Below are 12,270 nucleotides of genomic sequence, written 5' to 3'. Positions count from 1 at the left end.
TAAAAATTTGTCCGAGGAGGGGGACCTTAAACGCCGGTTTAGTGTGGCTGAAACGGGGCTTAGGCTAAATAATTATTCGTTTAAGGGGTTAAACAACTTAGTGTAGACATGGCCTGAGGCAGTCAACAATCGGTCTGTAAAAATCCCTTCTTCTACAACAAAATAGTTGCCTTTACCACCCTTAACCTACTCAGTGGCCTTGTGGTTAGAGTGTCCGCCCTGAGATCGGTAGGTTGTGAGTTCAAACCCCGGCCGAGTCATACCAAAGACTATAAAAAATGGGACCCATTACCTCCCTGCTTGGCACTCAGCATCAAGGGTTGGAATTGGGGGTTATATCACAAAAAATGATTCCCGGGCGCGGCACCGCTGCTGCCCACTGCTCCCCTCACCTCCCAGGGGGTGAACAAGGGGATGGGTCAAATGCAGAAGACACATTTCACCACACCTAGTGTGTGAGTGACAATCATTGGTACTTTAACTTAACTTCTCACACGCCGCCTGATATTGTTGAAGTGGAAAGAGGCTGTCTCACCCTCAGTCTCCTACTGCATAAGGGACGTGCTAGCAAACCTGAAGCTCGAGAAAATAAGATATACATTACGGGGCTCTGAAAACAAGTTTTTTAAAGTGTGGAGACCTTTTTTGATTTTTTTTTACCAATCCTCTACACAAGTGCAGGAATAGCCCTAAACATGTACCTAAATATGACTGCCGACGTTTCAGGCCTTGTCATGCTGCTTCTACAGTGTGTTTAAGCTTTAAATTACTTTGTCTCAAGTGCCTTGTATTGACATTTTTATTTCTATTTTATTTTTTTTACTCTTGGTACTTTTGTACTCTTACTTTTGTTTTTTGTTTTTGCTTTAAGTGACAGCGGGAGTAGGGGATGAAGAGGGTTTGAATTTGTTGTTAATGTGAAATCAATAAAAAAAAGAACTATGAGAAAAAAAAAAAGAAAATCCCTTCTTCTCAGAGAAGCACGGTTACGCCACACGCTTTGAATTAAGACGGACCACCCTGCATATTAATGCACACAAATCTCCAGTTAAGTGCTTATTAGTGAGCTCTTCCTCTCATTAGCAGGGCTCAGTCTGAAATCACAGCATGTAATGCGTGTACAGACCTTAAAGTCAGACCACTTTGTACAGTCATTAGAATGGTGGCTTCATTGGGAATTATTGTCCACACACACACACACACAATTTATTCAAGTTCCTTTACAGTAGACTAGGGTTGTACGGTATACCGGTATTAGTATAGTACCGCGTTACTAATTAATCATTTTCAGTACTATACCGCCTCTGAAAAGTACAGGTCCTCCAACCCCCCCGCGCCCTCGTCGTCGTCATGTCGTGTCATTGCTTGTTTACGAGCAGAGGAGCATGTTCGGCAGTGCATATTCACGGAGTTCTTACAAGCAGACACAGTGTGTAGACAGAAAAGGGAGAAATTACACATTTTGGCTTAAAAACTAACAATAAAGGTGAAGTTATAACACTGAAATGCCCACCGGAAGAGGTGCTTTAAGACATGACTAGCTAGCTAGCAGCTAAAGTCCAGCCGCCATCGGCAGTGTTGTAGCTACTTCTAAATCACTAATCCTCGCCTCCATGACGACAAATAAAGTAAGTTTCTTACAAGTATCATCCCTGCAGGACGAGGAATAGCTAAACATGCTTCACTACACACCGTAGCTCACCGGCGTCAAAATGTAAACAAACACCTTTGGTGGATCTACACCTAACATCCACTGTAATGATACCAAGTACAGTAGCGTATCTAGTGGATACTACTATAATTACGTCAATATTTTTGGGCATCATCTTCTTTTGTTTTTTAAAATTTATTTTATGTTTATAAACTCAGGAAATATGTCCCTGGACACATAAAGACTTTGAATATGACCAATGTATGATCCTGTAACGACTTGGTATCGGATTGATACCCAAATCTGTGGTATCATCCAAAACTAATGTAAAGTATCAAACAACAGAAGAAGAAGGATTATTACAGTTCAACAAAAGTGTAGATAGAACATGTTAAAAGAGAAAGTAAGCCAATATTAACAGTAAATGAACAAGTAGATTAATAATTCATTTTCTACCACTTGTCCTTAATAATGCTGACAAAATAATAGAATTAGAAGACACAATATGTTACTGCATATGTCAGCAGACTAATTAGGAGCCTTTGTTTGTTTACTTACTACTAAAAGACAAGTTGTCTTGTATGTTCACTATTTTATTTAAGAACAAACTTGCAATAAGAAATGTACCATAAGATTTTTTGTTAAAATAAAGCCAATAATGCCATTTTTGTGGTCCCCTTTATTTAGAAGAGTACCGAAAAGTATCTAAATGATTTTGGTACCGGTACCAAAATATTGGTATCGAGACAACACTGCAGTAGACTAAAACGTTTTTCCTTTGTTTTAGAGACTTCAAGGTGTCTCAATTTGCTAACTTGATACAGAACAGTGCAGTACTGGCTTGCTGTTACAGTGCTTTCACATTAGCATCCAGTATTCTGCGGTCTTGGTTTGGTGGTGTTGTGTGGACCATCCAACCTTGAACACACCTTGGACAATCCTAACTCAGATCTTAATCTTGTTTCTAACAACAGGGAGTGTGTAAACAGATGAGACCTTTTACTTACCAAACACGTCCCTGGTTTACTGTTTGCTGCTGGGTTTTTGTTGTTATCTGTCTGATTGCAACACGTCAACAAGGCGAGATATTTGCTCAAGATGCTACATGGCTGTGTTCTGGTGTACTGTAGCTATTTGCCAGGCCTACTGCTACATTATTTGCCAAAAGTATTTGGCCACCCATCCAAATTATCAGAATCAGGTGTCCTAATGACTTGGCCCGGCCACAGGTGTATAAAATCAAGCACTTAGGCATGGAGACTGTTTCTACAAACATTTGTGAAAGAATGGGCCGCTCTCAGGAGCTCAGTGATTTCCAGCGTAGAACTGTCATAGGATGCCACCTGTGCAGTTTCCTCGCTCCTAAATATTCCAAAGTCAACTGTCGGCTTTATTATAAGAAAATGGAAGAGTTTGGGAACAACAGCAACTCAGCCACCAAGTGGTAGGGCACGTAAACTGACAGAGAGGGGTCAGCGGATGTTGAAGCGTATAGTGCAAAGAGGTCACCGACTTTCTGCACTGTCAGTTGCTAGAGAGCTCCAAACTTTATGTGACCTTTCAATTAGCCCACATACAGTACGCGGAGAGCTTCATGGAATGGGTTTCCATGGCCGAGCAGCTGCATCTAAGCCATACATCACCAAGTCCAATGCAAAGCGTGTAAAGCACGTCGCCACTGCTCTAGAGTGCAGTGGCGACGCCTTATCTGGAGTGATGAAACACACTTTTCCATCTGGCAATCTGATGGACCAGTCTGGGTTTGGATGTTGCCAGGAGAACGGTGCATTTCGGACTGCATTTTGTGAAATTTGGTGTAGGAGGAATTATGGTGTGGTGTTGTTTTTTAGGAGTTGGGCTTGGCCCCTTACTTCCAGTGAAAGTAACTTTGAATGCTCCAGGATACCCAAACAGTTTGGACAATTCCATGCTCCCAACCTTGTGGGAACAGTTTGGAGCGGGCCCCTTCCTCTTCCAACATGACTGTGCATCAGTGCACAAAGCAAGGTCCATAAAGACATGGATGACAGAGTCTGGTGTGGATGAACTTGACTGGCCTGCACAGAGCCCTGACCTGAACCCGATAGAACACCTTTGTGATGAATTAGAACGGAGACTGAGAGCCAGGCCTTCTCGACCTCACCAATGCGCTTTTGGAAGAATGGTGGAAAATTCCTATACACACTCCGCAACCTTGTGGACAGCCTTCCCAGAAGAGTTGAAGCTGTAATTGCTGCAAAAGGTGGACCGACATCATATTGAACCCTATGGGTTAGGAATGGGATGGCACTTCAAGTTCATATGTCCGTCAAGGCAGGTGGCCAAATACTTTTGGCTATATAGTGTATTCCTTTGGACCCATCACTGACGTAGAGGGAGGTGCTGATAGGGCAACAGCTTGTCCTCCATACAACCCTGTCCAGGCACAGACACAACACCGGGAGCAACAGATACTGGTTGTAAGCCGTTGCTCGATTGGCGTGGAGTGCAGTGCCAGGGGTTGCTCTGCCGTCCAACAATCCACACCGCCGTTCTGTTGAGGCTTTGCCGTGCAGCGAATTAGTGCTGACTTTTACGGAATTATGCAAATCTGCGTATAATCATGTGATAAAGTAAACACTGAAGTAAACACAGCGGAACATCTCGAGCTTTACCGTCCATCAATACCCACTGGAGGGCGCATCTGTGACGGCATTGCCTTGACTTGACTCGTGAAAAAGATGAGTTTTGCCTTGCAGAACGACGACTTTATTTTTTTTGTAGCAAGCAAGGCGAGCGTTGTATACACACACCGCTCCCGCGAACCATGCTACTGTTTCCTTGGCCCCCGTAACAGCTAACATTTGACACAGGACCCCACATGTGCACATAGCTACCAAGAATATACCTGTATATCATTCGTTAATTTTGAACCTGCAGAATCAGCATTTGGGTTAACAAGGTGAAAGATTATGTCTGAAAACCTTTGATCGGTTGACTTCATATCCGTCCCCGCCCATTGGGACGTTTCAATATATAGATTGCGATCCACCTTGAAAATGGACTATGTCATTTTGAAAGTAAACCAGATAATTTATTTTGAGTTTGTACATGACTTACTGTCCCACACAAGCAGATTTTAGCTGAATTGGTCCGCCGTGTTGCGGCGACCGGCAAAAATAGAAGCTCTACGTATGTTTACACATTGACTTGAATAAAAATGGAAAGAGTCCGCCGCCGTGGCAATTACGCATTGCAGACGTAACGCGTCCTATGGAAATCCGTGGTTAGGAAGGGCAGTCTGCAGCCAGTAAGGGGTTCCACCGCCATGGTCTGCTATCCTCATTGGGTGCATGGGCATTAGGAATTTTCCAAAAAGAAGACCACAACCATCACATCAGGGAACTATAAATAAAAACAACAAGAGACAAGTTTTAAGACTGGGACGTGGCAACGTCCGGACGTTGAGGACTGGTCTTTTTGCAAATTGAATTGGTCCGCCATGTTGCGGTGAGCGGCAAAAATAGACGCTCTACGTATATTTAGTGCATACGATGCCATACTGCAGACTATGGAAACGGAGACATTGACTTGAATAAAAATGGAAAGAGTCCGCCGTCGTGGCAATTCCGCATCGCAGAAGTAACGCGTCCTATGGAAATCTGTGGTTAGGATGGGCAGTCAGCAGCCAGTAAGGGGTTCCACCACCATGGTCTGCTATCCTCATTGGGTGCATGGGCATTAGGAATTTTACAAAAAGAAGACCACAACCATCGCATCAGGGAACTATAAATAAAAACAACAAGAGACTAGTTTTAAAACTGGGACGTGGGAACGTCCGGACGTTGAGGACTGGTCTTTTTGCAAATTGAATTGGTCCGCCGTGTTGCGGTGAGCGGCAAAAATAGAAGCTCTACGAATATTTAGTGCATGCGATGCCATACCGCAGACTGTGGAAACGGACACATTGACTTGAATAAAAATGGAAAGAGTCCGCCGCTGTGGCAATTACGCATCGCAGACTTAATGCGTCCTATGGAAATCCGTGGTTAGGATGGGCAGCCTGCAGCCAGTAAGGGGTTTCACCGCCATGGTCTGCTATCCTCATTGGGTGCATGGGCATTAGGAATTTTCCAAAAAGAAGACCACAACCATCGCATAAGGGAACTTTAAATAAAAACAACAAGAGACTAGTTTTAAAACTGGGACGTGGGAACGTCCGGACGTTGAGGACTGGTCTTTTTGCAAATTGAACATGTTGAAGCGAGCGGAAAAAATAGAAGCTCTACGTATATTTAGTGCATGCGATGCCATACCCCAGGCTGTGGAAACGGACACATTGACTTGAATAAAAATGGAAAGAGTCCGCCGCTGTGGCAATTCCGCATCGCAGACGTAACGCGTCCTATGGAAATCCGTGGTTAGGATGGGCAGCCTGCAGCCAGTAAGGGGTTTCACCGCCATGGTCTGCTATCCTCATTGGGTGCATGGGCATTAGGAATTTTCCAAAAAGAAGACCACAACCATCGCATCAGGGAACTATAAATAAAAACAACAAGAGACTAGTTTTAAAACTGGGATGTGGGAACGTCCGGACGTTGAGGACTGGTCTTTTTGAAAATTGAATTGGTCCGCCATGTTGCGGCGAGCGGCAAGAATAGAAGCTCTACGAATATTTAGTGCATGCGATGCCATACCGCAGGCTGTGGAAACGGACACATTGACTTGAATAAAAATGGAAAGAGTCCGCCGCTGTGGCAATTACGTATCACAGCTGTAACGCGTCCTATGGAAATCCGTAGTTAGGATGGGCAGCCTGCAGACAGTAAGGGGTTCCGCCGCCATGGTCTGCTATCCTCATTGGGTGCATGGGCATTAGAAATGTTCCAAAAAGAAGACCACAACCATCGCATCAGGGAACTATAAATAAAAACAACAAGAGACTAGTTTTAAAACTGGGAGGTGGGAACGTCCGGACGTTGAGGACTGGTCTTTTTGCAAATTGAACATGTTGCGGCGAGCGGCAAAAATAGAAGCTCTACGTATGTTTACACATTGACTTGAATAAAAATGGAAAGAGTCCGCCGCCGTGGCAATTACGCATCGCAGAAGTAACGCGTCCTATGGAAATCCGTGGTTAGGATGGGCAGTCAGCAGCCAGTAAGGGGTTCCACCGCCATGGTCTGCTATCCTCATTGGGTGCACGGGCATTAGGAATTTTCCAAAAAGAAGACCACAACCATCGCATCAGGGAACTATAAATAAAAACAACAAGAGACTAGTTTTAAAACTCGGATGTGGGAACTTCCGGACGTTGAGGACTGGTATTTTTGCAAACCAAGGAAAACAGCTGAGATACAGTAGTTGAATGTGGACATTCCTACTCTCAAGGAAAAACGGCTTACAGACTGGGGTACTTTGAAAGAGAAAGTCGACACGTTTGACTGGCAGAGCAAGTGCTCAGATAATCCCAAAAGCACAGAGTAGACTGCAGTGCAAACAGCTTGCTGAAAATGTTGGAACAAGGCAGCAGCATACCCGCCACAAAGCCCTCGTTCAGAGCTGGGGGGGGGGGGGGGATATATTCAGTCTAGGCCTGGGGTCCAGACTGAGGCCAAGGGGAAAAAGCCGTAGCACACATAAGCATGTGTGTAAGAGGCATACTTGCCAACCCTCCCGGATTTTCCGGGAGACTCCCGGAATTCAGCGCCTCTCCCGAAAACCTCCCGGAAGAAATGTTCTCCCGAAAATCTCCCAGAATTCAGCCGGAGCTAGAGGCCACGCCCCCTCCAGCTCCATGCGGACCTGAGTGGGGACAGCGGCGACAGTCTGTTTTCACGTCCGCTTTCCCACGATATAAACAGCGTGCCTACCCAATCACGTTATAACTGTAGAATGATCGAGGGCGAGTTCTTGGTTTCTTATGTGGGTTTATTGTTAGGCAGTTTCATTAACGTCCTCCCAGCGCGGTAACAACACACAACAACAGCAGTCACGTTTTCGTCTACCGTAAAGCAGTTTGTCTGCCGTAAAAAGCAATGTTGTGACACTCTTAAACAGGACAATACTGCCATATATATATATATATATATATTAGGGCTGGGAATCTTTGGGTGTCCCACGATTCGATTCAAAATCGATTCTAGGGGTCACGATTCGATTCAAAATCGATTTTTTTTCAATTCAAAACTATTCTCGATTCAAAAACGATTTTTTTTTTTTTTTTTTTTTGAAAACAATACACAACAATACCATAATAATGCAATACAATTTAATTTTGGAGTTCTGAACTTGTAATTTCTTGCAGTGTTTATTAAGTGGTAATATGTCACATTTGTCCCAATTAACTTTATACCCTGATAAACAGCCATATTCAGTGATGACATTATTGATATAAAGAAGACAGGAGTTAACATGTGACAGGTAAAAAAATTATGTCGTCACAATACATCGATAGCTTATTATACTGAGAGCCAATATATATACCATGACTATTATTTTCACTTCTTATTTTTGCAGCTAAGGGTTCAATAACCAAATTAAATAATAATCCAGATGCAGGACATCCCTGTTTTACTCCTCTTTTTAACAAAAAAGGTTCTGAAATATGATTATTGGTTTTGACTGATGCCATGGGCCTTGTATAAAGCATCTTAATCCATTGTATAAAATTATCTCCAAATCCAAATTCACGTAATGTGCAAAACATAAATGACCAGTTTATGCGGTGGAATGCCTTCTCCGCATCAACACTACATACTGCTGTGGGATAAGGGAGACTTCTAGCATAGTAAATAACATTCAACAATTTCCTTGTATTGTCTGAAGATTGTCGACCTTCCATGAAGCCAGTTTGGTCAGTATGAATTAATTTTCCTATTACATTTGATAACCGTGTGGGTAAGATTTTTGCCTAGATTCAAAAGGATTCTCTATTCATTCAATACATAGGATTTCAGCAGGATCTACCCCAGTCTGCTGACATGCAAGCAGAGTAGTAGATTTTTGTAAAAAGCTTTTATAATTGTAAAGGACAATGTTTTATCAACTGTTTGCAATGATGTACATTTGTTTTAACTATTAAATGAACCAAAAATATGACTTATTTTATCTTTGTGAAAATATTGGACACAGTGTGTTGTCAAGTTTATGAGATGCGATGCAAGTGTAAGCCACTCTGACACTATTGTTCTTTTTTTATTTTAATGTCTAATGATAATGTCAATGAGGGATTGCATTGTTATGGTATTGCTGTGTATTGTTTTGTTGGATTGATTAATAAAAAAATAAAAATAAAAATAAATTACAAAAAAAAAATCGATTTTTTAAAAATGAGAATCGATTCTGAATCGCACAACGTCAGAATCGCGATTCGAATTCGAATCGATTTTTTCCCCCACCCCTAATATATATATATATATATATATATATATATATATATATATATATATATATATATATATATATATATATATATATATATAGCTAGAATTAACTGAAAGTCAAGTATTTCATACATATATATATATATATATATATATATATATATATATATATATATATATATATGAAATATATATGAAATACTCGAGTTGGTGAATTCTAGCTGTAAATATACTCCTCCCCTCTTAACCACGCCCCCAACCACGCCCATTGACCCGCCCCCGCCCCACCCCGCCTCCCGGAATCAGAGGTCTCAAGGTTGGCAAGTATGGTAAGAGGGGAAACATCAAACATCAAAGAACATCAAAGGACATTAAAAGAGCATAGCTGATGCAACCAGCCGTTTCTACATACTGCTACAAAAAATGTTTTAAATAAAAACAATAAAAAAAAATTTTAAAACTGTGGTGGCCTCTGCGGTGTTCCACGCCATCGTCTGCTGGGGTGAGGGGAGCATGGCCAGAGACAGGAGTGGACCCAACAAAGCAACTCTCGGCCACCCACTAACCCTCGGCCAGTGTCCAGTCTGCACGGATGAGCGAGGATGCGTCTATGGAGACCGAGGTGTCCGATACCTGCTCATTCAGCCAAGACACTGTGATCAGCGCGAGCTCCGCAGCCCTGTCTCTTCAAAACACAAAGAGCATCGCTCTCTACAAGAACAAGGGAGAGAGGAGCAACTGCAACAGCTACGGAGGCATTTCCATTCTCAGCATTGTCGGCAAAGTCTTTGCAGAGGTCACCTTGATCCGATTGCAGAAGCCGGAAGAACGAGTCCATCCAGAATCACAGTGCGGCTTTCAAGCTGAGCCGTCAGCGATAGACGAGGTCTTTTCCCACCGAACCACCGAAGTTAACCACTGCTAATAGTTAAAAAGTCTCTTGCTGCTAAAATGAGTTCACACAATCAAGTATTCTGCTGGTGTCAGGCTGTTGTTCACTGGAAATACAAGTAAGAAGCACCTCTTACTGACCAAGCTCAAGCACATGATGACTTTCAATATGATTTGCGTATTAATAAGGAGGCACACGTCTGCGATCAATTTCAAGTGGATTGCGATGTAAAAAAGAAATGTGCTAACATTGACAATAGCTGCTCTGTGCTGTCCACAGATGATGCTTCAAATGCAGTTACCGACATTTGTAGTCAATAAAAAACTCATCAGTGGGGTGCCTACAGCCACAGGTGTGAATGACTTTTGTTTTACCCAGCTTAGTATTCATCAGAGACATTGGCAGTTATTTGCTTTTGCAGACCACTTACTCATAATTTCTGTGTTTACATTATTGGGCCTGCCACTGACCAGTAAGTGAATCCGCAGGAATGTTCCATTCATGTCTGATTAAATGAAATGACAAAAAGTAGCTAACCAAAACCAAACTTGGCGACCAGCTTTATGATTGTGTGGTGTTTGTTCTAAAAAAAAAAAAGGGCATCATCAGTATCGTTGTTCCATTGCTTCCACCCTGAAAGTCCGCCACTGATTCATATGCTCCTCCCACAGGTGCCAACGCTTCAGCTCCTGACCAGTTGAGTTTGGCTCTGGCGTGGAACCGAGTTGACATCGCCCGCAGTCAGATCTTCATCTATGGGCAGCAGTGGCCTGTGAGACACTCTTGAATACCATACATACTGTATATGTTTGCGTTTGCATACAATACCTTTAATTGAGACATTACAAACATGCCATACCGTCAATTATCGTATTGACATGAATAGGAAGGTATATATTCCTTAGAGCACAGGTGTCAAACTCAAGTTCTGGCCCGCCACATCATTTTATGTGGCCTGCGAAAACCTGGAAAAAATGGGTTCAATAAAATACTTTTTATTTATTTATTTTGTTTTACTAAATGCATTCGTTCTTTCAATTTTGACAGCAAAAAAAATGCATATTTTAAACTTCAATATTATTTGATCGTGCCAATTATATTATTATATACTGTATTATAAATGATAAATGGGTTATACTTGTATAGCGCTTTTCTACCTTCAAGGTACTCAAAGCGCTTTGACAGTATTTCCACATTCACCCATTCACACACACATTCACACACTGATGGCGGGAGCTGCCATGCAAGGCGCTAACCAGCAGCCATCAGAGGCAAAGGGTGAAGGTGGGAATTGAACCCCAGTAACCAGCAACAGTCCGATTGCTGGCACAGCCACTCTATCAACTTCGCCACGCCGTATTGCAAAACTATTTTTGTGAGATAAATATAAATAGTTAAATATCTGCTTGCCACCTTTATTTATGATTTTAAAGCAAGTTATACTTAAACAAATCTAATAATCGAATGCATATGCATTTCAATTAATCATGATTAATCACAGGTTATTACCCGCATGCGTAATGTTTTTTTTTTTTGTTTTTTTTAACGGCCTCTGAAAGCAGCCATTACTGTGATGTGGCCCTCAATGAAAATGAGTTTGACACCCTTGCCTTAGAGACAAGTTAAAAATTTACATTTGTGACCTAAAATGTATACATGCAAATCAGCAGGTGACACCAAATGACTTGTGTCCGAGTAAGCCGGAGCTTTTCTACCCATCACTCAAACGCAACATTGACCTTTAAAGATGCAGTCGGAACACAGAGACCAGCTGTAAAAATTGTCTCAAAGGGTTGGACAGTAGAGATGGGATTTATGTCTCTTTGAAGAGAGCCGTTCTTTGTAAAGAACCGATCAAAAGCCTGAATCGTTATTGTAGTTTTTTTTTCAATAGGATCTGTTATAACAGTGTTTCTCAACCGTTGTTGGGCCGGGAGTGCCCTGTAGGGGTCTGCCAAAAAATATCTGTTTCTCAGCTGTGGTCAGTTTGGGCTGCAGCAGTTCCCAGTTGTAATACACTTTTCCACCACTTGTGGCAGTAATGACAATATCAAACAAACAGAATAAGTCTGGAGCTAAAGTCATAAGTTTCATAAGTGCAAAAAATATGACTAAAGTGGTGAAGCTGTATTTTCATTTGCACTTTAATTTTGTACAGGCAGTTTAGCTAAACTTACCTATTAATAATTTAATTTATTGAGACATTACAAACATGCCATACCGTCAATTATTGTATTGACACGAACAGGAAAATATATATTCCTTATAGAGAAGTTAAAAATATAAATTTCTGACCTAAAATGTATACATGCAAATCAGCAGGTGGCACCAAATGACTTGTTTCCGAGTAAGTCAGAGCTTTT

The 12,270-nt window shown here is 41.9% G+C and overlaps 1 protein-coding gene across 8 annotated transcripts in view; it reads left to right on the top strand.

Moving 5' to 3' along the window:
- trpm3 (transient receptor potential cation channel, subfamily M, member 3) overlaps positions 1-12,270 on the top strand; it is a 514,307-nt gene that overhangs the window by 368,909 nt on the left and 133,128 nt on the right. For all 8 annotated transcript variants that reach the window (XM_062025461.1, XM_062025459.1, XM_062025460.1 and 5 more), the window contains exon 10: positions 10,579-10,679. In XM_062025461.1, the coding sequence (XP_061881445.1) occupies positions 10,579-10,679 (101 nt within the window). The remainder of the gene's footprint in view (positions 1-10,578; positions 10,680-12,270) is intronic.

Source organism: Entelurus aequoreus, linkage group LG17 (genome assembly GCF_033978785.1).
Source record: "Entelurus aequoreus isolate RoL-2023_Sb linkage group LG17, RoL_Eaeq_v1.1, whole genome shotgun sequence".
NCBI lineage: Eukaryota > Metazoa > Chordata > Actinopteri > Syngnathiformes > Syngnathidae > Entelurus > Entelurus aequoreus.
Note: the sequence above shows the minus strand (reverse complement) of the source record. Positions and strands in the feature narration are given on the sequence as shown.